Below are 27,693 nucleotides of genomic sequence, written 5' to 3'. Positions count from 1 at the left end.
CCTCAGGGTCTCTTCATAGACCAAGCAGTCAGAGGAAACATCGTCCTTAGCCTAGCTGCCCGGTTGATTCCCTGGGAATAGGACAATCCGCAGAGGAAGCATGTCACCCAAGTCAGATGTCACCAGGATCACACAAACAAGAGGAAACAGCTTGAAGCAGAGACACCTCTTTCTTTTATCCCCACCCAGCCCCTTCCCCCAAAGAACAGGTCACTTCCTAGTATTTGTTCACTGCATTTCAGGCCAAAAAAATGCAGACCATAAAATGAAATGGGTTGTCCGTGAACAATTCCTTATGTTTAATAAAAATATTAACTTACTTGGTTAATAGTGATAGAATTTTAATTGTTATTTTTCTATCAATGAGAAAAGCTGGCCTGCTTATCCTTTGAGAAACTAAAAAGGATAAGAGAAAACTAAATTCTGGCAGCTCAAAATTGGGAGAGGGGGTATCCTTCAGCCTGTTTGTAATATAAAATCACCAATCACAACTCTTTTGGTTGTATTCCCAATATTCCTCTGCTATGTGTACTCAACGTATTTAAATTATTTCCGGAGTGAAGAAGGAGCTCCCTGACTGACAGGCAAACTCAGTCCCTACAAGCAAAAGATCCCAAGTCAAAATTTTCTATTTTTTCTCTTCTATTTTCTTTTCTTCGCCTTCCCTTCTTTTCCTTCCTTCCTCCATTCAACATAAGACTGGAAGAAGGCCGGGCGCAGTGGCTCACGCCTGTAATCCCAGCACTTTGGGAGGCCCAGGCGGGCGGATCACGAGGTCAGGATATAGACACCACGGTGAAACCCTGTCTCTACTAAAAATACAAAAAATTAGCCGGGCGCGGTGGCAGGTGCCTGTAGTCCCAGCTACTAGGGAGGCTGAGGCAGCAGAATGGCGTAAACCCGGGAGGCGGGGCTTGTAGTGAGCCCAGATCACGCCGCTGCACTCCAGCCTGGGCGATGGAGCAAGATCTGTTTCCAAAAAAAAAAAAAAAAAAAAAGACTGGAAGAAAAGCACAAGTAAAAAATGAACACTGATCAATGCCAATATTCTGGACATTGCATATAAATGGAACAGTATAATATGTGCTCCTTTGGGACTGATTTCTTTCACTTAACATAGTGTTATCATACGTCATCCATAAAACAACATGGCATCCATGTTGAAGCATGCCAGGTCATTTTTTTCTTTATTGCCAAATACTCCATTGTATGAATATACCACATTTTATTGACCCATTCATCATCTGATGGACATTTGGGTTGTTTGTACTTTTTGGCTATTACAAATAATGCTACTATGAACACTCATGTACAAGTTTCTGTGTGGACATATGTTATCCTTTTTGTATTATTTCTTACAATGACATGTAAATCCACAATTATCTCAAAATAAAAAAAATTAAAAAGCAAAAATACAAACAACTTCTATTTAGTGGGGAAACCCTGGGCACTTTCTTTCCTCTACTGTGTAGCCTTTGCACTAATATGACACATTTCCTTTCTAAAGATATTATTTAATAACAGTACTTTGAATGCTGTCAGTTGAACTTACCTGCACAATTTCTTTCAATTGTTATGCAATCCCTCTGAGACAGGTTCCGTTAAACCCCACTTTAGATGAGGCTCTACTGCCTCTGTCATTTAAAACATTATTAGTAAATCAAGTAAAAAACACAATTTAAAAAGTGAGAAAAGGACTTGAACATAAGTTTCTCCAAAGAAGACATAGAAATGACCAGGAAGGACATGAAAAGACGCTTGGCCACTAATTATTTGGAAAACACAAATCAAAACTACAGTTAGATACCATCTCACATCTATTAAAATGACAACTACCAAAAAAGCCAACCAGCCAACAAAAAAAATCCCCAAAACAGAAAATAACAACTGTTGGTGAGGCTGTGGAGAAACGGAACACTTATACACTGTCAGTGGGAATGCAAAATGGTGTAGCCAATATAGAAAACACTACGGCAGTGCCTCAAAATTTTAAAGATAGAATTACAGGATCCAGCAATTCCACTACTGGATTTATACTCAAAGGAATGGAAAATAAGGTCTCAGAGAGGTATCTGTGCACCTATGTTCACAGTGGCATATTCACAAGAGCCAAAATGTAGAAACAACCTAATTGTCCATCAACAGATGAATAAACAAAATGTTACGTATGCATATAAAGGAATATCATTCAGCCTTAAAAAGCAAAGAAATTCTGACACATGCTATGACATAACATAAACCTTGGAGACCTCACGCTACATGAAGTAAGCCAGAGTCAAAAAGACACACTGTATGATTCTAATTATTTGAGGTACCTAAGGTAGTCAAATTCATAGAGACAGAAAGTAGCATGGTGGTTGCCAGAAGCTGGAGGGAGAAGGGATCAGGAAGTTGGTGTTAAAGAGTATAGTCTTTCAGTTTTATCAGATGAAAAGAGAGTATGGAGATTGTTCGCATAACAATGTAGATGTATTTAACCTACTGAACTGTACACCTAAACATCGCTAAAAAGCAAATTTTATGTCACGTGTATTTTACCACAATTTTTAAAAACAGAATGAGCAAATCTATTCAAGTGATGTATTTTCTCAAGATTTTTACCCTGTTTCAGACAGTCTAAAAAGGAACAATTTGCATAGAACAATCACATACTTTCTAACACCCCATTCTCTTCTCTTCTAAACTTGTTTCTCCCAGGCACCACCTGGATATATGATAAGCAAAAGTTATCTAAAATCAAGGTTGTGTGCAGGAAAGGAAGAGAAATAGACAGGGGGATTTGATGTATCTGGAATTAGAAGAAAGGAGGTTTTCCCAATCCCAGAAAGGACCAATGTTCTTAAGCTCCAGGTGCACAATTTTAGTGCAGACTTGCACCTTATGACAGAACAGGGGATGTAAGCAGGTCTGCTGAGGTGTGCGCCCCAGGCTGCCTAGATCCTGACTTCTTGCCCCCAGCCTCACCAGGCACCCCCTGGCAGATGCACTGACACCACAGCTGACAGCAGCACTTTTGATGCCAGGCATCCAGGCTGGCAGCAACTGCATATTTGTTTATTTATTTTTTGAAATGGGGTTTCACTCTGTCACCCAGGTTGGAGTGCAGTGGTGCAATCTCAGCTCACTGCAACCTCCACCTCCCAGGCTCAAGCGATCCTCCCACCTCAGCCTCCTGAGTAGATGGAAACACAGGTGCAACACCATCACGCTCAACTAATTTTCTTTGTATTTCTGGTAGAGTCAAGGTTTCACCATGTTGTTCAGGCTGGTCTCGAACTTCTGAGCTCAGGCGATCTACCTGCCTCGGCTTCCCGAAGTGCCAGGATTACATGAGTCACTGTGCCTTGCCAACAACTGCATCTTTAAAAACAGTGTTATTGAGAAATAATTCACTCAAGCAGTTGGATTTGAATGTACTTGGTTCACTGTACTTATCTCTCAGGTGCAAACAGCATGCAATTTGATGCTTTATCCTGGCTTTGCAGCTGAATAGGAGAGGTTGGAACAAAATTCCAAGCTATCACTTTATATGCAGGGCTACTGATTTAGGGTGAACCAGTACTTCCTGGTTAACCTCCCTCTACATTTCTTTTCATGGCAGACATGTTAATTACTTTGCCAGCAAATATCCATAGGAAAGTCTAATTGGATTATTTATAGTTCTATTTTATGATTAAAATTGGGGAAAAGGCATCAAAATATAGCTTCCAATAACTAGAATCAAATACAAAAAAGTGATGATAATAAAAATAGGGCACATGGAGTCAGACTCTGGGAAACATCCTAGGTGCATAATCTCATTCTTCCTTTGAACAACTGATAAGATAGGAGTTTGTCCATTTCACTGATGTGGAAACTGAGGCTAGGGAAGTCAAATTAAGTTAGAAACAGTATAGCAAATAATTGAGTCCAGGGTTCCCAGATGCCAGAGCAGCCTGCCTCTCTCACTGCCTTGAATGACCTTGAGTAAGTTGCTCATCTGATTCTGTGATCTCAATGATCACAGAAACGCCTGTCTCATTCGCAGTGCTACAGCAATGAGTATGTGAGAATGTCAATGCAAATGCACTTAGAGCAGGGCCCGTAGAGCCTGTACACTCTTTTTTCCCTTCCTCCTGTCTTCTCCTCCTTCTCCCCACGCAAAGTCACAGTAAGTACTCAGATGGACTAAGAGCACAATTAACTGTGATTGTGATCCTGGTTTTCCTGCCAATACTCTCAGTGAACAGACGGGGAAGCCGGGAAGAGAAGGCAGAAGTCCCTGGTTCTTGATGTGAGCCAGTGGGGTTGGAACAGACATGTTCAAAGAGCGAGGGAGGAGTCCTTAAATACTCCCACAGAGTATTTATTTATTACAAAAGGGAGTAAAAAGTTGCCATGGAGAAACTAAATTTAAATGATCCATTTAAACTTTTGGATCACTTTAAATAAAAGTGATGGTGGATCACTGTAGACAAAATCAAATAGAACATCATTAAGAATAGGACCAGCTAATACTATGCCTCTTGACAGGTGCACTGAGAACACAGCACTGCTTAGGTGCTTAGACACTCTTCACAAAACTCAGCAAGTCACATCTGCACTTAGTCTCAGGTGGTCAACAACAATAATAACATCTATGTATGTGTACGTAAATAAAAGAATAAGAAAATTAGGACAATATTAACAACTGGTGAATCTACGTGAAGGGTATACAATATTCATTATACTATTCCTGCTCCATTCTGTAGATTTGGAAAAAAAAAAAAATAAACATCATCGGAGGAAAAAAGAAGCCAAGTCATTTTTTTAATGAGCAGATAACAGTTTTGTGGTTCTTCAAAAAGTTCAACAGAGGCTGACCACACGCCCCAGCATTGAACTCCTAGGTTTATACACTAGAGAAATGAAAATGTGTCCACACAATAATTTGTATGTGAACGTTCATATAGCATTATTCATAATAGTCAAAAGGTAAAAACAACTGAAAGGTCCACTAATGGATAAGTAGATAAACAAACTCTGGTATAGTCATGCAATGGAATATTACTCAGCCATAAAACAAGAAAATTCTAATACATTCTACAACATGGATGACCTTGAAAACATTATGCTAGGTGAAATACGCCAGACACAAAAGAACAAATAAATGATTCCGCTTATACGAGGTACCTAGAGTGGTTAAATTCATAGAGACAGAAACAATGGTGGCTGCCAGGGGCTGAGTGGTGGGAGAAATGAAGAGTGATTGTTTATTGGGTACATTGCTTCCTTTTGGGATGATGAAAACATTTTGAAAGTAGATGGAGGTGGTGGCTGCACAATATTGTGAATGTACTAAATGTCACTGAATTGTTCGTTTTAAATGATTAATTACGTCATGTGAATTTCATGTTAATTAAAAAAAGAGCACATAGAGAAATGAGGAGGAAGATGTTCCAACTTAGACAATAGAGTGTGCCTGGGAAGAGACAACATTCAGGGTGAGCACTCACACCCATGAATCTGCTGAGTGGAACAGAAACGGAGGACCTGATTTGTACTGCCAACCAGTTCTGACATGTGCCAATCCAAACGGAGAATGTGAAGTCATGTAATTACAGTTTACCTGAATTCTGCAAATATGTGCAGAAAGACTTATAGTGCAGTAAGAATTAATGATAGGCTGGCTCAGTATGTGCCGTGTTTAAAAGACACTTTGGCTCAAGAGGGGCCAACAGGAGAAAGTGAGCAAGGCTGTGATCCCAGGGGCCAAGACTGCAGAGGGAAAACCTGGATGCAGAGGTGACATGCCCACGTGGCTGCAGCTTCTGCTCTGCCGGGGCTGGAGAGTGTTTAAAAGCCATCTGCCCCTTTCATTTAGAAATCACATTTGCTTTCACTCAACAAAGCTGACACAGAAAAAGTGACGCAGTCAGATGTGTGTGACCTAACATGTTACCCTTTCCAGAAATAACCACACATTCCATTAGAACCATTAAAAGAATGTTATGCTTTAGCATTTTTGTTCTAAAAACCTCTTATCACTAAAGAAATTCGCATTCACTATGAAAACATTTATTTATTTATTTATTTATTTATTTATTTATTTAGAGGCAGGGTCTCACTGTGTCACCCAGGCTGGAGTACAGGAGTGCCATCTCAGTCCACTACAGCCTCGACCTCCTTGGCTCAAGTGATCCTCCCACCTCAGCCTCTCAAGTAGCTGGAACTACAGGCACACACCATGGCACCTGGCTAATTTCTTTATTTGTAGAGATGGGGTCTCCCTATGTTGCTCAGGCTATTCTCGGCCTCCTAGGATCAAGCAATCTTCCTGCCTCGGCCTCCCAAAGTGCTGGGATTACAGGCATGAGCCGCTGTTCTCAGCCCACTATAAAACTTTTTTAAAAGTAGGTAGATGAAAAGAATCCCCTGGAAAAAGCCACTGCTATAATCTTGCTGCACTTCTTGCCAGCCTGAGAAGGCAATACTTAATGGTAAGAAATGATTTATTCAGGATGTGACTTTGAGAACCTCAGAAACTTTCTTGGTGACCCTCAAATTATAATACATTGAGGCTTTCTATTAAGCCAATGGGTCCCAGCCCTAAGATAACCTTTCCCAGAGATGGAAGCAAATTTCTTGCGCTTGAACTGTGCATCCAGAGAATCTGGCGATGAGGGAATCATGAAGAAATGGGCAGATGATCAAGATAAATACCCATTACTCCCCTCCTTACAAACATTAAAAGAATTACTAAGTCGCAAGAAAGAGCAAGAGCTGAAGTAAATAGATTTTGCAGGCCAGTTCTCAACCCCGACGGACACAGGAAAACAAAATAAACGATGCCTCTGACATAATTTAGTGTCTGGCTCAGAAGCTGATCGAAATTGGCTTGAGCCTTTACTTCTTCTGTCACGATCTCTAGAAGGACATAGTCCCCCGAGCCACGCACTTACCCATCCAGACTTCCCCAAACTGCCCAGCGCCGAGCCTTTTCACCAACTTGATGGACTCCCGGGGGATCTCCCAGGCATCTTTATCCCATGGCTTCTGTGGCTTGGGACTAATACAAGCCTTCTCCAATCTTCTGCACAAGCCATCTGGCTGCTCTAATTTGAAAGGGAAAAATTAAGGTTAAGAAATGCTATACTTTGGACTTCACCTGTGTCTATAAAGAAGAGTTTCAACTAGGAGCCTTATAGTGTCCAACCTGCCACAGTCTGTGAACTAAAATGCATCCTTCACATAATTGTGACTTTTGAAATTTGTGGGGGTTTTTGTTTATTTTTCTTTTTTTTGAGACGAAGTTTCACTCTTGTCACCAAGGCTGGAGTGCAATGGGTGATCTCAGCTCACTGCAACCTCCGCCTCCTGGTTTCAAGCAATTCTTCTGCCTCAGCCTCCCAAGTAGCTGGGATTATACCTGCCACTATGCCCAGCTAATTTTTATATTTTTTAGTAGAGACAGAGTTTCACTACGTTGGCCAGGCTGGTCACGAACTCCTGACCTCAAGTGATCCATCCGCCTCGGCCTCCCAAAGTGCTGGGATTATAGGCGTGAGCCACCAGCCTGAAATCTGTATAAGAAAAACCATTGAAAACATACTTGATTGTATTCATCAGCGCTGCTAACATACATGAACAAAAATAACAAAGCCAAGAGACAACCACAGGCTGACAGGTTGTCACACTTAATAAAATGTGATTTCAGATTACTGAGCCTACATTAAGCTTCACGGGGTACCATAGTGGGGAGTCGGTCATGTCACCACTGGACCCTAGGCCCCAGAACAGAGCCAGAGCACCACAAGCTCTCAGCATGTGCAGGATGCACACAGGAATGGGAGGGCGGAGGGAGGCAGGAATCTACAAAATCGGAAGCACGTTGCTCTCTCCATGTTTTGGGACTCAAGCAAACCTATAATATGCATTCCCTTCGAGCAGGTCATAGAAAGGAGCTGGGGCAACAACCACTCAACTGACTCCAGTCATACAGCAAAGGGACCCAGAGTTTCAGGCCCAGGCTTTGCAGGGCTGCAAAGTGGCACTGGAGACAGGGACATTGACCTGCCACTTCTAAATATTTCAGTGGTAGTGTTATTTCTGTTTGACTTTACCAAGAATATATATTACTTTTACACACACACACACACACACACAAACACAGATCTGCAAATCTGCATTCCTATTCCAGATATTCAGATGCGTTGTAAAAATATATGCAAAGATAACATATATTTTTCTCTTGGTAATTCTGGAACACTGAATGTCAAACAGCATGTACTACTAGGTGGGAAGGACTGGGAGGATCACAAGGATCAAATCTTACTTTGTGTATTTAACTACAGACGAATTAATTACTTTTATTTTATTATTTGTTTTTTGAAACAGAGTCTTGCTTTGTCACCCAGGCTGGAGTGCAGTGGGGTGATTTCAGCTCACTGCAATCTCTGCCTCCTGTGTTCAAGTGATTCTCCTGCCTCAGCCTCCCGAGTAGCTGGGGCTACAGGCACATACCACTACGCCTAGCTAATTTTTTTTTTTTCTGGTAGAGATGGGGTATCACCATGTTGGCCAGGCTGGTCTCGAACCCCTGACCTCAAGTGATCCACCTGCCTTGGCCTCCCAAAGTGCTGGGATTACAGGCGTGAGCCACTGTGCCTGGCCTAACTATAGATTAATTTAGAATCATTTATAGAATATGACCTGCAACTGTATCTAAGAGAAATATGATGCCTAAAAGTTTTAATATAAAAATAGTGTGTGACGTCTTATACATATCATAACAAATATATTTTGTCTTGTTGAACGTTCAGTTTTTACTTACTTTGGTAATGTTTAATCATGTCGCTGATACAGGGAAAAGTGATTCGTGGAGAGATGTAATAGCCCCCATTATCCAGACTTCTAATTTTGTAGTGCTTAATAACATCCCCATGCACAGGGTCAAAGTCTCTGACAGACAGAGAGAAGCTTCCTATGGGGGGGAAAGGTATAAGTAAATATTTATATCTCACAAATAAGATTTGCATTATACAACAACTGCAGTACACATTTTGTGATAAAAATATGCAAAATATATATATATGAAGTTTGTATAAAATGCACAATTTTAAAAGTCCTATAAAAATTCTACTTGACAAATGAAGCCACGTTTTGTTTGCTGTGTAGCTTGCCAACATACCATTTTCTTTCTTCATGATAATTTTTAAAAATTATTATTTAGCTACATTAAAAAATTTTTAAGTTATTTTAATTTTCTTTTTCTTTTTTTTTGTTTCACAGGTTCTTGCTCTGTCACCCAGGCTGGAGTACAGCGGCACAATCATAGCTAACTGCCGCCTTGACCTCCTGGGTTCAAATGATCTTTCTACTCCAACCTCTGAAGTAGCTGAGACTACAATCATGCACCACCACACCTGGCTAATTTTTAAATTTCTTATAGAGACAGGCTCTTGCTATGTTGCCCAGGCTGGTATCAAACTGCTGGGTTCAGTGATTCTCATGTCTCAGCCTCCCAAAGCATTGGGATTACAGGCCTGAGCCACCATGCCCAGCCTAATTTTCTTTGTCTTAAAATTTCAGGATTTATTCTAAATAATAATGCAAAAGGCTCAGCAAACAAAGCATGCTAAGAACTGGCCACAATCATGTGTGCTTTCTACCGTACTTTTTTCTTTTCTTTTTTTTTTGAGACAGTGCCTCACTCTGTCACTCAGGCTAGCTAGGAGTGCAGTGGCATGATCACAGCTCACTGCAGCCTACCTTCCTTGGGTTCAGGTGATCTTCCTACCTCAGCCTCCAGAGTAGCTGGGACTATAGGCATGCACTGCCAGGCCTGACTAGTTTTTTATTTCTTGTAGAGATGGGGTCTTGCTATGTTGCCCAGGCTGATCTCCAACTACTGGACTCAAGTGATCCTCTTGCCTCGGCCTCCCAAAATGTTAGGATTACAGGTGTGAGCCACCACACTCAAGTATATTACTTTTGGTAGCACAACTAATGATTGGAGTGTGTTATTTTTTATCAAACTATAAAACTTTTACTACCAGAGCATACTATATCCTTTTTTCCCCTTGAGTAATTCTAGAATAGTTTCTAAAAATAATTTCCTAAATAGTGTTTTAAAATAGGCCTTGAACCATTTCCTACCTTTTAACGTTTCACTTTCTCTAATAAGGAAAGCTCCAGCACTATTTCCTGGTGCCAAAAGCTGCCTTTCTGCGTCCTTCCTGGTTATATCCTTGAAAAACCACCTGTGAAAACATTTCAACATTTCGTGCGTATTATGTTCCAGAGCAAGAAAAAGGTGAAGAATATTAACAAGAAATCCAATGTGGCAAACAAAGCCACCAAGATGACAACACATGAGGACTCACTCTTCTGTTTCTAAGGTGTTGAGTTTGGCCACATAGTTGCTGGGGATGAAGCCTTCTTTTTTTGTTAAAAGGGACTTTGCTTTCCACCATTCTCCATGCCTAGAATAGAAATACACATCAAAAAGAAGCTAGAAGATTACATATTCCATGCATGTATCAAAATATCACAGATATCCCATAAATAGGTATTTATGTACAGATACTACGTATCAATTAAAAAATTAAAAATAAAGAAAACATGGAGTTACCACAGGACCCAGCAATTACACTCCTTGACCTATACCCAAGAAAGATGACACCATAACATCCACACAAAAACCTGTACATGAATGTTCAAAGCATCATTATTTGTAAAAGCAAAAAGTAGAAACAACCAAAATGCCTATCAACTGATGAATGGACAAAATCTGGAATATCCGTCCAGTGGAATATTACTCAGCAGTGAAAGGAACGGAGTGCTGAGAGATGCTACAACAGGGACGAACTTTGAAAACGTTATGCTAAATTAAAGAAGGTAGCCACAAAGGACCACATATTGTATGATTCCATGTGTGTGAAATATCCAGAATAGGTCAGTCTTCAGAGATAAAAAGTAGATTTGTAGTTTCCTAGGGCTGGAGAGAATGGGACAGTGGAAGTGACAGCTAAGGAGTCCAGGGTTTCCTTTTGGGGTATTTAAAATGTTCTACAATGGATTGTGGTGATGGTTGTACAATTCTGTGACTACACTAAAAAAATCACTGAATTGTACACTTTAAATGGGTGAATTGCGTGGTATTGTGAATTCTCAATAAAGCTATCAAAAAGAGAGAGAGAGAAAGAAAAGAAGCCGGGAGTGAGGGTTTTGAATGTTCACAACACAAAGAAATAATAAATGTTCAAGGTGATGGATACGCTAATTATGCTGATTTGATCCGTACACACTGCATACATGTATCAAAATATTACTCTGTATCCCACGGCTGCATATAATTATTCCATGTCAACTAAAAATAAAAGGAAAAAAGTGTTTATATCCAAGACTCAACAGCTAGAATAGCAATTGTCTCAAGATGTTTGTTTAGGAGGGTGAAGGTGGGTGGAGAACATCTCTGGAACCCCAGAATCCAGTGGGAAAATTCACTCTTCGTGATGGAATTAAAATATGTTTAGAGACAGAAGCAAAGAAAAACAGACTTACAACTAAAGCATGTGTCACTGGGATCAGGGGTGCACAAAGAAGAGTTGGTACAAATGGCTCCCATCTCACAGAAGCAAAAGGTTTGTAACTTGCCCCAGGATAGCTAAGAAATGCTTTCAAAGCCTTATAGAAATGACAGTCAAGGGAATACTGGTCCATAGTTCATGCATTATAAACTCCTTTGTTCAAACATCTAGAGATGGACACCACGAAAAAAAGAAAACCATAAGACAATTCCAAGCAAGTGAGCCTTATCACCATGCTCGAGTCCTCAGCAGAAAGGCAGGCATGGAGCCAGGGAGGAGGAAGGGACCAGCACTGGAAGAAGCAAGCAGGTAAGCCGGTAATGGGGGAAGGAATGGGTCCCTTTGAGCCTTAACTGCATTCGTCTATAAATTCCACACACAGACAGGATCCTTGTCTGTAAGGCATGAAGACAACTAGAACTAATACTAAGCTCTGCCTCCTCTTTGCTTATGTTATGTTTATACACATGCATCATGCTCACATCAACCCCCTGATCTAGGTACTGTCATTCCCATTTTATAAGTAAAGAAACCAAGGTACAAAAGTTTAATGGTCTTGTCAAGGTCATACAGTTATCAAGTGGCAGGGCCAGGATCAGGCTTAAGTTCATGTTCAACCCATAAGCAACATTGCTGTCAACCATGGAACACCTTGTCCTTAATAAGGGGGTCTCCCCCTCAAACCCTATTTGGCAGGTCATAACGACATTTAATGCAAGATTAGTAAGTAAAACAAGCTAGAATTAAAGCAACTGGAGTTTCTTATTCTGAGCACTGCCCTGCATGCCTATGGTCTGACACTGCCACATGTCTGAGTCAGCAAGAGGGGGTCGAGGAGATGATGACACTCAGGCATCCTCACAAAAGCATGGTGGCTGCTGAGTCGAGAATTTTCCAACACGGCTACTATAGCTCAGCACCCTTAGAACTCAAACTAGGCTGGGCCCATGAACCCAGTCTAAACATGAGTAATATAACAAAAGAAAAGTGCCATTTCAAATATCATGCATGGGCCACACAGACCTAAATTTCTTAAGGTGGCAAGAGTGGATAAAGAAAGAAACCAGGCTAGGTGTGGTGGCTCACACCTGTAATCCCAGCACTTTGGGAGGCCAAGGCAGGAGAATTGCTTGACAGCAGGAGTTCAAGACCAGCCGGGGCAACATATCAAGATCCCATCTCTACAAAAATTTTAAAAATTAGCCAGGCATGGTGGCACATGCCTGTAGTCCTAGCTTCTCAGGAAGCTGAGGTGAGAGGATTGCTTGAGCCTAGGAGTTCAAGGCTGCAGTGAGCTATGATCACGCCACTGCATTCTAGTCTGGATGACAGAGAGAGATCCCATCTAAAAAAAAAATTGTTTTAAAGAAAAACCAGCATCTGTCTTCAAAGGGAAATCCCCTGCAGAGCGCTCAGATGGACTTAAAAGGAAAGTCCCTTTGGCTGTATTCCTTCCACTGCCCACTCCCTGTGGATAGCAAGGAGGCCTCATGCCCATTACAGGAAGGGAGCTAGGCTATGGCTGTAGCACCAGAAGCAAGACAAGGGGACAGCCTGCAGGGCTCAGTGGCCTGAGGAAAGGAGCAGCCGTGGCATGCTTGAGAGCACTTACTCCTCCAGGACTTTCATCTTCTCTCCTTTCTTGAAAGACAAGTCGTCCGGGTGGATGCCATCATACGGGTACAAGGCTACCACAATGTCTCCTTGTTCCTCTGGATCTAAAGATGAACACAAGAGAACATCTGTAGGAATCCATCAGCAGAAGTATTTTAACAAATCTCATGGGGCACAAAGGATGAGAGGAAGCACTAAGAGAGGGGCGACTGGAAGAAGGACATGTGCTTCCTGCCTAGTGGGCTCAGGGTCTGCACGCCCACAGAGAGTAGCTTGCTGTATACACTGTGTCCAGTATTCATTATTGCAAATCACTTAAAACTAAAACTATAATATAACTCTATATTTAAGAAATGATACACCCATGTTCACAGCAGGATTATTTCAAATAGCCAAAACGTGGAAATAATGCAAACGTCTGTTGATGGAGGAATGGATAAACATCATGGGGCATTTTTTTTTTTTTTTGGAGATGGACTCTCAGTCTTGTCACCCAAGCTGGAGTGCAATGGTGCAATCTCAGTTCACTGCAACCTCCACCTCCTGGGTTCAAGCGATTCTCCTGCCTCAGCCTCCTCAGTAGCTGGGATTACAGGTGCCCACTACCACACCCGGCTAATTTTTTGTGTTTTTAGTAGAGATGGGGTTTCACCGTGTTGACCAGGCTGGTCTCAAACTCCTGACCGCAGGTGATCCACCTGCCTTGGACTCCCAAAGTGCTGGGATTACAGGTGTGAGCCACCGCACCTGGCCAGGGCATATACTTACAAGGAAATATTCACCCTTAGAAGGAAATAAACTCTAACACTTTCTACAGCATGGATGAACCTTGAGGACATCACACTAAGTGAAATAATCCAAACACAGAAGGTCAATTACTGTATGATTCCACTTCTAGGAGGTACCTAGAGCAGTGAAATTCATAAAGACACAAAGAGCGGAGTTTGCCAGCGGCTGGGGGAGGAGGCAATGGGGACTTATTGTTTAATGGGTATGCAGTTTCAGTTTGAGAAGATGCGTTCTGGAGATGGAGGGTGGTACTGGTTGTACAACAATGTGAATGTACAAAATGCCACAGAAATGTATACTTAAAAATAGTTATGAGGGTAAATTTTTATGTTATACGTGTCCCACAATAAAAAAATAAAACATTTAGGACAATCACTTTATAGAAGCTCTAATAGTAAAGAAAAAAAAATTTAACTATGTTGCTATGAAACCATACCTTTAGCTTGAAACCTCTGTCCAGGTAAAAGCTGAGATTCTGGAACCTATGAGAGAATATTTGTTAGAAAAAAAAAACACTGGTTAGCTTTTCTTACTCACATTCATGTTGCATATACGATTTTTGTAACAGTAGCAGATGCTGTTAGGATGGGCTCATTTATTAAGTTAGAAAGAACAGGAGCACAGAGGGAAAAACCTGTCGAGGTGCATCCTGCCCTGCTCCGCCAGTGACAGGGCCCTTTACCACTTGCTGTGGGTGGCAGGAAGGAAGCAAGGTTCTGGGCAGGGGCTGCTAGGTGCTCACCTCATCCTAGCTCCTCCTCTTATTTGGTGACAGAACCCTAATATTATTTGGGGTGGCAGTTTGCCCAGCTCAATGAGTGTGCTTCCAAACTCTCTAGCCCTGGGCAGAGGGTGGAGGGAGTTTTGGTCCGCAGATCAGTTGGGCAGGGCTTCGCTGTCAGCTCCCCTTTTCCCTTGCCTCTTTCTCTCCCCCTAGAAACAAGTGAAGGCTGGAGTCTTCACATGGAAACCAAATAATCAGCGGCAGGAGGATGGAGACGGAAGTGGCGGGACCCTGGTGACTTGGTGGAGTTGCCATCCCGGCCCGGGACTGCCCATCCAAGGCTTCCCCAGCTGTATAAAATTGCATGATCAGGTCTCTGTCCCTGGAGGCTGAGAGCAAGTCCCATCCCATCCAGGCTTTCTTGGGCTGACCCTGACTCCATCGCAGGGACAGATGGCATCCCCTGTTATTTCAGTGGGGAGGTGAGTTATTGGAAAGGATCTGGTGGCACAAAAGTCCACCTCAATTACCTTTAAAATCAAATTCCTTTTTCTCACAGTGCCGCGTGAGGCTCTGTGAGGCCTCTGGGCCTCTTGTAAGATAGATGCTGTTAGAGGCCTATACCACAAGCCATGTAACTTTTCTGTTTCTTTTGATTAAAGTGGCTTCATAGAATGGGACCAAAACAGTTTGTACTGAAATTTAAATTTCTGATGAAAGCCCATAAAATCTCCAGTTCAGTGAGGCAGGGAAAATTACTACATTGTGGTACCAGAAAAACCCATGGCTGCATACTATCCTTCAAATGTTTATGTCAGGAAGTTTTATGTTGATTTTTTAGTCATTCAGATTTGCATAATTTGGACATATGATCTATTTTATGTGATTTAGAGGAAATAACTAGAAAACCAGAAACTAATTACATCATTTTAAAAGCAGCAAGCTGATTTTTCAAATCTCAAAAAGCCCTTAACTTACAAACATTTTAATATGCTTTTTATAAGACCAAAACACATATATGCAACACATATACCACTGCTCTAGATTTTTCCTTAAAATGGCTGTTTCTAGAATGTTGTTGAATTTGCATCAACTCTACCTCACCTTCTCATCAGATTCCCTTTTTAATCAATCCATAGCATGCAGTTTGGCATATCTGGCCAGGGTTGAGAGTGTTGGTTATGGCCATGGAATAAGGCCAACCTAACTGGTTCATGAGGCGAGGGCATCTGTGACCACAGAAGGGAAAAACTGAAATACTTATGGTATACAGGAGGGAATTGAAAGACTTCAAGCACAGTTACTACTTCTGCTTTCAAACTTGATTTTTAATCCCCTTTACTTTGAACAAGAGGAAAAAATGGTGCATGGGTTTGTACACTATTCTCCTCTACTTTTCTGAATAAAGGACATCTTTGTTCATTTAAAAACAAAAAACAGGCTGGGCGTGGTGGCTCACACCTGTAATCCCAACACTTTGAGAGGCCGAGGTGGGTAGATCACCTGAAGTCAGGAGTTCTAGACCAGCCTCGCCAACATGGTGAAACCCTGTCTCTACTAAAAATACAAAAATTAGCCAGGTGTGGTGGTGCATGCCTATATTCCCAGCTACTCAGGAGGCTGAGGCAGGAGAATCGCTTGAACTCAGGAGGAGGCTGCAGTGAGCTGAGATGGTGCCATTGTACTCCAGCCTGGGCAACAAGAGCAAATCTCTGCCTCTAAATAAATAAATAAATAAATAGAGGCAAAATGAAAAAAACTTGTGTTTTAAAACATATAAAATCTATGGCATATGGTATGAGAAAAATCAGATCCTTTTTTGAGAATTCTGATGTCTATAAGAAAACTATTTGTGACTCTAATTTCTCTTATTTCACTATTAGTCATATTTATATATTATATGGTTCGATATCTGTATATACTTATGTAATCTTTTTTCACTGCCTGTAATCTGTAATAAGTTTTTAAATTTTATATTTATATTTATCACACATTTAAATGTATTATTCTTATACACTTTAAGTACATATATTTTCTTTTTTCTTTTTTTTTTCACAGTAATGACTTTGCTTTTCCTTTTTTTTTTTTTTAATTATTATACTTTAAGTTCTAGGATACATGTGCATAACGTGCAGGTTTGTTACATAAGTACATATATTTTCTATACATAAAATTACAATGCTAATTTATCCAGAAACATAATGTATGATAACTTAATAGCATGATACATCCACTCTTTATCTCCACTTCCTTTTTTTTTTTTTTTTGGAGACTCTCGCTCTGTAGCACAGGCTGGAGTGCAGTGGTGCAATCTTGGCTCACTGCAACCTCTGCCTCCCAAGTCCTTGTTCAAACAATTCTCCTGCCTCAGCCTCCTGAGTAGCTGGGATTACAGGTATGTGCCACCATGCCTAGCTAATTTTTGTATTTTTAGTAGAGACGGGGTTTCACCATATTGGTCAGGCTGGTTTTGAACTCCTGACCTCAGGTGATCCACCCGCCTCGGCCTCCCAAAGTGCTGGGATTACAGCATAAGCCACTGTGCCTGGCCTATCTCCATTTCTTAAGAAGACTGATGTTGATTTCTTCGTCTCAGCAATGACATGTGACTTTGATATATGAAAGATATTTCCTACCTTCAGGATAATGGGGACACAGTGAGGGGAGGGCAGGCAGAAAGCCTTGATAATGGGAATATATTTCTAAAACACCTGAGTATTTAAATACATGTCAGACTAGAGAAACTATAAAAATGCCTTTTTTTTTTAAAGACAGAGTCTCACTCTGTCACCCAGGCTGGAGTGCAGTGTGGCGATCTCAGCTCACTGCAACCTCTGCCTTCCAGGTTCAAGCAACTCTTCCGCCTCAGTCCCCTGAGTAGCGGGGACTACAGGCGCGCACCACCACGCCCGGCTAATTTTTGTACTTTTAGTAGAGCCGAGGTTTCACTATGTTGGCCAGGCTGGTCTCAAACTCCTGACCTCGTGACCTCCCAAAGTACAGGCATGAACCACTGAGCCTGGCCCAGAAATTCTTAATAACGGCATTTGGGCTAATCTGGAATAAGCTGTTTCTAGCTTAAATGCTGCAGAATTCCATAGAAAGCAGGCTATGGGCAATATACATGTATAGAGTGAGAGAATACATATATAAAGGATATAAGCTTTGAAATGAAGTAGATTTCAGGTTATAGTTGTTCAAAATTCTGTTCTTCCTTTCCATAAAATGCGATGTTATTTCTTTCTTTGCCAAATATTTCCAAAATACACCAAATAGCACATCACTCATAAAATATTTCTAGTCCAGCTATTTCTCTAAGGTTAGGGGGCAGAATTAGAGGTGCTTTTCCTTAATATTTTAATTCACTAAAATAAAAGATGACAACTTCAGGATCTGTACTATTTTGAATTAATTGAAGGAATGACAAGACAGGATAATGTATGATACAACAAAAGACACATTAGTTCCTATTTTAGTTTCTGACTTGCATCCCGCATTTCCTTTTGCTTCTAAACCACTGAGCTAATCTCACTACATATCTTTTTTTTTTTTTCTTTTTGAGACAGAGTCTTGTTCTGTCACCCAGGCTGGAGTGCAGTGGTGCTATTATCTTGGCTCACTGCAACCTCCACTTCCCACGTTCAAGCGATTCTCCTGCCCCAGCCTCCCGAGTAGCTGGGATTACAGTTGCCCGCCACCATGTACAGCTAATTTTTGTATTTTTAGTAGAGACAGGGTTTCGCTGTGTTGGCCAGGATGGTCTCAAACTCCTAACCTAGTGATCCGCCCACCTCGGTCTCCCAAAGTGCTGGGATTACAAGCGTGAGACACCACGCCCGGCCTCTCACTACATATCTTGAGTCACACAAACCTATATATATATAGTGGGGTCTTTGCACCAGTAATATGAAAGATGGCTTTCTTCACACATAAGAATGTGACCAAAGGCCCCTTTATTGCACAATGAGTGGCCTAGTTATCCCTAAAATGTTTATACGTTCTTCAAAGGACTAAGTTACAAAGCATATCAAAAATTATTTGAGGACCAAGTAATCAGTGGGATTTTTTTGCATGCACATATTACAGATTGGTGTTTAAATTATGCAGCCATGCTTTGATCTTGCTGTGGGAATTCTCCCCTGAGACTATCTACTTACTGGCCTTTGCTGTTTATTGGACGTTGGATCTCTCACATAAATAGTTCTTTCAGTATTACGTACTGGTTGAGTCTTCAAATCTACTCCATCGTCATTCAAGCTGTCTTTCCCTTTTGATTTTATACATCCCATATTTCCTGTTGAAATATAAAAGCAACAACATTGTTTTACCATTCTAGAACTGCTTCAAGTCATCAAAATCTCTCCATTAAAGAGTAGAAAAAAATGTACTTTTATTCTTTATCATATATAGATTAATAAACTCAAATGTGAATACTATTCCCAAATAGGTTTGCCTGTCCATTAATTCACTCAACAAATATTTATTGAGCATTAATTTTCCATCACCCAGACCAAATTCAGCTCTAACTCTGTTCGTATTCTTGTGGCAAAGATGTGTAAAGACTCGATGACAGAGGACCCACAGGATCTAAGAAAGGACATGTAATTCAGGCAAGAGGAAAAGGAGGTGGTCAGGGAAAGCTTCCTAAAGGAAATGCTCTGTGAGTTGAAATGGGAGGGATGGCAGCCAGGTTGCAAAGTCAGCAAAGAGATTCCAGGAAGAAGAAACTTCATATGCAACCACCATGAGCTCAAGAGAACATGGCCCCTTCCGAGAGCTAGATCAACCTGATCTCTCCAGAAAATGAGCTCTATCTACAACACTAAACACTGTAGTCAACGAGCAGGTAGGGAAGGTCAGGGGTCAGGGCCAGAGAGGGAGGCACATGCTGGATGCGATGCTGAGTGGTTGATTTTTTACTCTGAAGACAAGTGACACATCCGATCTGCAGTGTGCAAGGTGGAGTGGGGTGGGGGGCCTTGAGGCTTCAAGGGCAGGTGATGAAGAGCTAGAATCTATAGAACCCAGTTCCAGCTAAACATAGCTAGGGGTCTAGGAAGATGGCCTGACTTTCCTCAAGACTGGAAATGAAATGAGGAAACACAGTTACGGGAGAGAAGATGCTTATGAAAACATTCAGATGATCAAATCCAGTAGGGCTACCCAGTAAGCTACCTGAGTCAGGAAACCAGGAGTACTAGCGGAGGTAAAAGCAAAATGATGGCCTCTGCAAGCCATGCTAGGACTGTGGAGGAACGCCACCATGGCAAGAAGGGGGCTAGTGCCTGACCAGTGCAGAACAACACACGGTGCACATCTAAACACCAACTCTGTCATCCAGTGATCCCATTAACGCAGGACGGCTGAGCACTACACACGCACTCTGGGGACGGCAAAAATCACCATTTTGAACGTTTGAATCAGACACAGTTCTTGTCTTACAGTATAGTCTTGGGGTCAAATCTATGCACTAAAAGCAAAACAGCCGGGCGCGGTGGCTCACGCCTGTAATCCCAGCACCTTGTGAGGCCGAGGCGGGCAGATCACAAGGTCAAGAGATGGAGACCATCCTGGCCAACATGGTGAAACCCCGTCTCTACTAAAAATACAAAAATTAGCTGGGCGGGGTGGTGCGCGCCTGTAGTCCCAGCTACTCAGGAGGCTGAGGCAGGAGAATTGCTTGAACCCGGGAGGTGGAGGTTGCAGTGAGCCAAGATCACACCACTGCAATCCAGCCTGGGCGACAGAGCAAGATTCCGCCTCAAAAAAAAAAAAAAAAAAAAAAAAAAAAAAAAAAAAAAAAAAAAAAAAACAAAGAAAAGAAAAAAAAAAAAAAAAAGAAAAGAAAAATCTCATGAACTTCATTAGAAGGTGGTTCTCACCGAATAGATTCTCTGGACACTGTCCGGGAAACTCTTTTGGGGCACAGTGGGAGCATGGTGCTCCCCATGTGATGTGTAATTCTGAAGCACTGCCAAATCTGTGCTCACGGCCTAGGGCTTAGAGTTAAGTCTAGAGGAAGCAGAGATGACAGGAGTTTGGGGAAGGGGGAGAGGTGGTGTGATTAGGCAATACCTCGTGGGGGAGGAATTGTGCTAAGAAACCTCAAGAGCTCTTCTGGGAACTCGGCCCTCTCTCTCCCACAGCGCTGCCACGTGCCCAGGCCTGCGTTGTCCTGAAGGCTTCCAGTTGGTCCAGGAACTTCGACTTGTTTATCATTTCATTAGTTGAGGTATGAAGCCTCTAAAGAGCAGCCACACCTCTTTCTGAAACTAGCGAGCTGCAGTTCCCAAAATAAAGGGGAAGCAAGTACTTCTTTGATTCAAAACAGCACATTTTTTTCATAGGCTAAAGTTTCTGAAACGGCCATGGGTTTAGAGTTGATCTCTAAGTTAAGTATGGGAGTTCTTTTTTCACCAGTCTCATCCCTCCCACGCCCCGCCACCCTCCCCGAAAAAGCGGTGTTTAACTCATCATCCCTTAAAATCATGCTTTATAAATGGGCAAATAGGTTAATAGCAGCGCGAGGACCCTGCGCACACCGTGAGCTCCCGAGCAGGAGCCCTGCATGGGTGCGGCCAAACCACAGAGCACCAGGCCGCTCGATCCAGCTCCTGACCGAGCCGCGCTGCAACCAGGGCACAGGGAATCCCCCAGCACGCCCGGGCGGGCGGCGCTGCCCCACCGCGTCCCTGCGGTTCCCCTGCCCTCGTTGCTTGCTCCAGCATCCCCTCGCTCCATCTCTCTCTCTCTCTCTCTCCCTCCCCCCCCCCCTCTCTCTCTCTCTCTCTCTCTCAGATCCTACAGGAATGTTATCGCCCCAGACAGGTCTCACTCTTGTCTGGTTACCACCCACATTCCATCATGTATCAGCTTATTTAGGGTCAGCTCCCTAAGCTAGCATCTAAGCTGATTGGGACAGCTTCCCTCTACTTTGCTCACTGCAGTACCCCCAGAACCTAAAACAGCCCCGCTCCACGCAGGTACTCAAAGAGTAAGAATAAACGCACTTTGGGAGGCCGAGGTGGGCAGATCGTGAGGTCAGGAGTTTGGGACCAGCCTGGCCAACATGGTGAAACCCAGTCTCTACTAAAAATACAAAAAATTAGCCGGCATGGTGATGGGCGCCGGTAGTCCCAGCTACTCAGGAGGCTGAGGCAGGAGAATCACTTGAACCCAGAGGCAGAGGTTGCAGTGAGCAGAGATCACACCACTGCACTCCAGCCTGGGTGACAGAGCCAGACTTGGTCTAAAAAAATAAAAAGAAAGGATGGAGGAGCTGTGGCTGGTGGGCTTGGGACTCCCACATGCCCATCAATACCCCTCCTGACTATGGTGAGACAGGAGAAGGAAAGGAGGCAAAACCCACCTGGGTCTGTTGTTCTAAAACAGACAGAAACCTCTAAAATAACTTCTAGTTTATGGGAAATACAGGGAAGAGAGGAACAAGATAATCAGAAAAATTCATAATGTGCCATTTTCTACAGAAAACTTGCCTGGATACTCCAGCTAGAGGGAGGGATGGAACCATTCCATATCAGAGAAGACCCAAGAGACAAGGTACTAACCTTGATGGAATCTTGGGGCCTTGCGGGGGACACACAGCTGTGATACGTGACAACTGGGGAAGTTGAAATTGACTTACACATGAGATTATGATATCAGGGAACTGTTGTTGTGTTTTGTAAGCGCAATATGATGGTACTGTAGTTATTCAGGAGAACATCCAGTGTGCATCAGATGCAACTGAGGCGGGTGGGGGTGAGGGGTCATGGTGTCTGCAACTTTCAACACTTCAGCCAAAATGAGAAGGGAGAAAAGGAAGGGACAAATGTATCAAAATGTCTTAAAAATTAGTGATTCTAAAGAAAGTGATCTCTTTTTCTATAGATTTGAAATTGTCAAAATAAAAGTTGGAGGGTAGAAAATAAGAGGATATGATGGACAACTGTACGCCAAAAAAAAAAAAAAAAAAAAATCAAGATGGTAGAAACCCCAGTCGTGCACAGGAAGGCAGGGGATGCGTTAGCAAAGCGCGTGGCTGGAGGCTAACTGAGGTGGCATGCCAGGTAGTGCTGGCTTTACTGCATTCAGCAGGGAGCCTCGGAACGTTTTCCTTTTCCTTTTCTGTTCTTTTCCTTCCTTCCTTTCTTTCTCTTCTTTTTCTTTTGAGAAGGGGAGAGGGGGGGTCTTCCTGTGTTGTCCAGGCTGGTCTCGAACTCCTGAACTCAAGGGATCCTCCTGCCTCAGCTTCTGGAGTAGCTGGGATTGGCAGAACATTTTTCCAACTGTGAAATGACATGTTGAGATCTCTATTTCTGAGCAGAAAGTCTGTAGGAAGTGTTTGGGGGAGAGCGAGCTACTGTAAGGAAATCCATCCCCTAGCCTCCAAAGGGGACAGAGGAAAAGATGGAGGCAATCGTACAAGGGCAGTGGTCTTGGGAAGAGGAAGGATGGAAACAAAAGGCGGGTGGATGTGGGTGGGGTGGCGACATCCAAGACAGGAAGATCAATAGATGGTCATTTATTTATGCTTATTTTCTCCCTGCCATTGTCATGGATAATTTAACATCAAATGTATGTACTGTAAATGAAAAAAATTAAAGCCATGTGGAGAGTTAGCATGGCCTCACTGCTCAGGCAGCGCCGATCTCTGCTCACAAAGTGTGTGGGGTCCCCCATTCAGATACTCTCCCACCAGAAACCTCCAGAGAGGTCCTCCATGTGACATGGGGATGAGCAACCCAAACTGAGAACAGGTCTTGCAATTCCTTATGCTGTATGAAAGTACCAGAAATGTAGAAAACACAATATACTCCTGACAAAAACTGAGAGTGGTTACATGTTCCAAGTGATATGAGCTACACTTTACAATGATTTCCACCTTAGTATTCTTCTATTACACATTTATAATGTACTGAGCATCTCATTTAATCCTTGAAGAAACCATATGGCCAGATGACTTTACAGAGGAGAAAACTGAGGCTCAGAAAGGTTAAATGACTGGCGCACAGCACAGCTGGGAGAGGTAGGGCTAGGACTCACACAGGAATGCGTTCTCAAGTCTAAGAAGCTAGGTCTACAGCCTGGGCTCTTACCACAATGGCTATTTTGAAATGCATGTTTCATCTATTTATTAACAATGCCAAACAGATTATTTTTACAGGCTATCTCTTTCTCAGAGAAAAAAGCTTTAAAATGTTTTACCACTAAAGAGTCAATAATGAAGTTAATAAAATAAAACCAGAAAACCAGCGCCAAGGCAATGAGAAGAATGCGAATGTGGTAACATTGTGGGGAACAGGTCTGCTGTAACTGACCTGCACATTTGCCCTGGGTGTTCTGGCAGGAAGGGCCAGGGACACCGTGAGTCACAGCAGGAGAGAGGAAGCAGACCAGGCTCCTGATGGGAATGTGTGTCCCCAACAGGAATTCCAAGTTTGCTTATAATGCACTTTATATCAAGTGCTGTGGATGATGTAGTCAGCAGCGCCTTCAAAACCATATTTTGAACAGTAAATAAAGACATATTTTATGGGTAGAGACTTCTGGTTAAAACAAGATAGTAACTGAGGCTTTGACATGCAAATACAACTCTAGGCTGTTCACTGCAAAAGTTTTACAATATGGTCTAAAGAGACACAAACGGCCAGGCAGCCTTTTGACTACAAAGCAACATCCACTGACCCATCCAGAAAATGTGAGGCTGGAGATATCTCTTTCTAAAAAGTCTTTCTTTCATTGGAACGAATACCCATTAGGGGTGGCTCATCTTCATTTAAGAGCCTTAGAATATTAGAAGAGTGACCTTAATCCCTCTTTTATTTTATTCCCAGACTCTGGGATAATTTTTTGGTTTTTAAAAATCACTCTTACCTTGGCCAGGTGTGGTGGCTCACAACTGTAATCCCAGAACTTTGGGAGGCTGAGGCAGGTGGATCATCTGAGGTCAGGGGTTCCAGACCGGCCTGGCTAACATGATGAAACTCTGTCTCTACTAAAAATACAAAAATTAGCCGGGCGTGGTGGCACTTGCCTGTAGTCCCAGCTCTTCAGGAGCCTGAGGCAGGAGAATCGCTTGAGCCTGGGAGGCAGAGGCTGCAGTAAGCCAAGACCGTGCCACTGCACTCCAGCCTGGGTGACACAGCAAGACTCCATCAACAAAACAAAACAAAACTCACTCTTACCAGAGGCAGTAGGGTTTTGGTTTCATAAAATCACTCTTACCAGAGGCGGTAGGGTGATGAACTATAACTCCTAGTTACCGCCTCTGGTAAAAATCTAGCAATGCCTTACCATTATCCAGTTGCTCAACAAAGATGCAATCTTGCATTGGAATTCCACTTCTCGAAATCTGTTCTTTAGATACACTGCACTGGGGCACAAGGATGTTCCCACTAGCATGACTTATAGTGGAGACAAGCTAGATGTCCTCATGAGGGGTTAGTTCTTTAAGTTAGAACAAAGTGACACATTATGAGTGGGTTAAAAAGATAGATTTGTGTATCTGGACATTCTTAAACAATCAAGAATTGCTGATTGAAAAAATTATATATACATATTTAAATTAGGCTGATGCAAAAGTAATTTTGGTTTTTGCCAATTACTTTTGCACCAACCTAATATATGTACACAACCCATATATATGTATGTATATTTAATGTCCACAGGAAAAAAATCTAAGAGGACATCCACCACCTTGTTGGTTAAGTTCTAAAGTCCACTTGTGAGGTAAAAGATCCTGTATAGAAATTTTCTATTGAAATTCCTAAAGAAGACACTATACAATTCACAAAATATTGTGAAGTAAGGACTATGGAGTTGGATTGCTGAACTCAACTGCTGGGTTTATTGCCTGACTTTGCAATATCAGCTGGTCACACATCTAAAGCAAACAGAGTAGCTATAAATGTCTATGAGGGTAAGAGACAAAATACGTGGGGGTAGAAAAGGGATAAACACGTATGTGCCTACTTTGTCCTTGGTACTTTGTGTATGAGGAAAGTAAAACCCAGAGATTAACCTGTGCTAAGTAATCAAAGGTCTCAGGTATGACTGGAACTTGGTCTGGCTTCAAAGCTGCACTTTTTCTCTTTTTGTTGCTTTTATTATTTTTAATTTATTATTTCTTTGTGTTGCGAACATTCAAAATTTGCTCTTCCAGCTATTTGGAATATATAACACATTGTGTTTAATTATAGTCACCCTACAGTGCTGTAGAACCTAGAACCTATTCCTTATATCTAAAAGCTGCACTTCTTTTTTGTTTGTTTGTTTTTTGAGATGGAGTCTCACTCTGTCACCCAGGAGGGAGTACAATGGTGTGATCTCGGCTCACTGCAAACTCTGCCTCCCGGGCTCAAGCAATTCTTCTGCCTCAGCCTCCCAAGTAGCTGAGATTACAGGTGCCTACCACCACACCCGGCTAATTTTTGTGTTTTTAGTAGAGACAGGGTTTCACCATATTGGCCAGGCTGGTCTCAAACTCCTGACCTCAGGTGATCCTCCCGCGTCAGCCTCCCAAAGTGCTGGGATTACAAGCATGAGCCACCGTGCCCAGCCTAAAAGCTGTACTTTACTGATGCAAGGTCTTGCTGCCTCTCTATGGAGGGAGCTCCAACTCCAAGAGTTTTCTGAATTAGAGAGCTTAGAAAGACAACAGGAAGAGAAAGGAAGCCTGGGGAAATAGAGGTGGGTGGTGCCTATCTGAAACAAAAGTGATCTTGAGTTTCAAATTAGGTCCAAGCCTGGTTCAAGCATCATTTATAGGAATTTGTCCCTAAAAGTATGTCCCCTACACACTTGCATTCCAGTATCAGTTCTATAACTCAAGAGATTTACTTTGCCCACCAACACAGAAACCTTTAGATACGCTTTAATTGTCCTTCTTACTTTACTTTCGGAAAGGAGACTCAGATCAGAGAAACAAAGTCTTCAGAAGAGTTGAATGCTTTCTCCAAACTGCTTATCAAAGTGACATGGGGACACAATAGCCTGGTTGGCAGCCTCAGCAGTGTTGGAGAGACTTGGAGAGGGCACTAGCACTAAGCTCCACCACCAACCCCATTAATTCCCAACTCCAGCAGCTCAGTCTTGCGTTAATTTTCCCAAATTCCGTTTCTTTCTTTCTTTTTTTTGTTTTTTAGGATGGAGTCTCCCTCTGTTGCCCAGGCTGGCGTGCAGTGGCGCGATCTCGGCTCACTGCAACCTCCGCCTCCTGGCTTCAAGCGATTCTCCTGCCTCAGCCTCCTGAGTAGCAAGTAGTGGGGACTACAGGCGTCTGCCACCATGCCTGGCTAATTTTTGTATTTTTGGTAGAGACAGGGTTTCACCATGTTGGCCAGGCTGGTCTCCAACTCCTAATCTCAGGTGATCCTCCCGCCTCGGGCTCCCAAAGTGCTGGGATTATAGGCGTGAGCCACTGCGCCCAGCACCTAAATCACTTTTAAAAGAGAGACAACTGAAAAGGGCCTAGTCAGACTGTCTTTATTTAAACAACTAAGATTTTTCCCCTTTCATACCATGGTCATTATTTTCATACATTCTCCAATATTTTTCCTCAGTAAAATCTCCCGGCAGCCAGGGTGGGCACAGTTGGTGAGCTGGTAGCCCAGGCTGGCCAAGCTCCATACCACGGCTTTCTCTATCTGACCAGCCTGCAATGTAAGGCCCTACTTAAGGCTTTTTCGGTTTGCTTTTGTTTTTGTTTTTTTCTTTAGGCAACCTAACATTATGAACATAACTCCCTAAGGTTTAAATGTCATGTGTAATAGAAACAGTGTTTGGGGGCAATTAAGGCAATGCTGTTTTGATGCTGGGATCCCTCAGATCACAGAGCTGCCTCCATGGTGTGGGCGTCTCCTCCAGGCTATGACCATGGCCCATGGAGCTGCTCGCGTCCATGGTGTGGGCATCACCTCCACCACAGAGCTGCTTCTGTGGTTAGGTGTCAGCTCCTGTCTGTGACTAAGTTGAGCCATCAGGCTCCCCCTAGAAGGGAGGAGGAGATGACTTAGG

The 27,693-nt window shown here is 42.6% G+C and overlaps 1 protein-coding gene across 2 annotated transcripts in view; it reads right to left on the bottom strand.

Moving 5' to 3' along the window:
- LYN (LYN proto-oncogene, Src family tyrosine kinase) overlaps positions 1-27,693 on the bottom strand; it is a 138,636-nt gene that overhangs the window by 53,237 nt on the left and 57,706 nt on the right. Inside the window, exons 2-8 of one of the 2 annotated variants that reach the window (XM_001087049.5) lie at positions 18,834-18,970; positions 14,389-14,434; positions 13,162-13,267; positions 10,344-10,442; positions 10,117-10,220; positions 8,792-8,941; positions 6,921-7,073 (exon numbers count right to left, since the gene is read on the bottom strand). In XM_001087049.5, the coding sequence (XP_001087049.2) occupies positions 6,921-7,073; positions 8,792-8,941; positions 10,117-10,220; positions 10,344-10,442; positions 13,162-13,267; positions 14,389-14,434; positions 18,834-18,965 (790 nt within the window). In that variant the 5' untranslated portion in view covers positions 18,966-18,970. The remainder of the gene's footprint in view (positions 1-6,920; positions 7,074-8,791; positions 8,942-10,116; positions 10,221-10,343; positions 10,443-13,161; positions 13,268-14,388; positions 14,435-18,833; positions 18,971-27,693) is intronic. The other variant, XM_015145385.3, reaches the window with a different exon arrangement.

This window comes from Macaca mulatta, chromosome 8 (genome assembly GCF_049350105.2).
Source record: "Macaca mulatta isolate MMU2019108-1 chromosome 8, T2T-MMU8v2.0, whole genome shotgun sequence".
Classification (NCBI taxonomy): Eukaryota; Metazoa; Chordata; class Mammalia; order Primates; family Cercopithecidae; genus Macaca; species Macaca mulatta.
The sequence above is the reverse complement of the archived record's forward strand: the minus strand, read 5'-3'. Positions and strand labels throughout refer to the sequence as shown.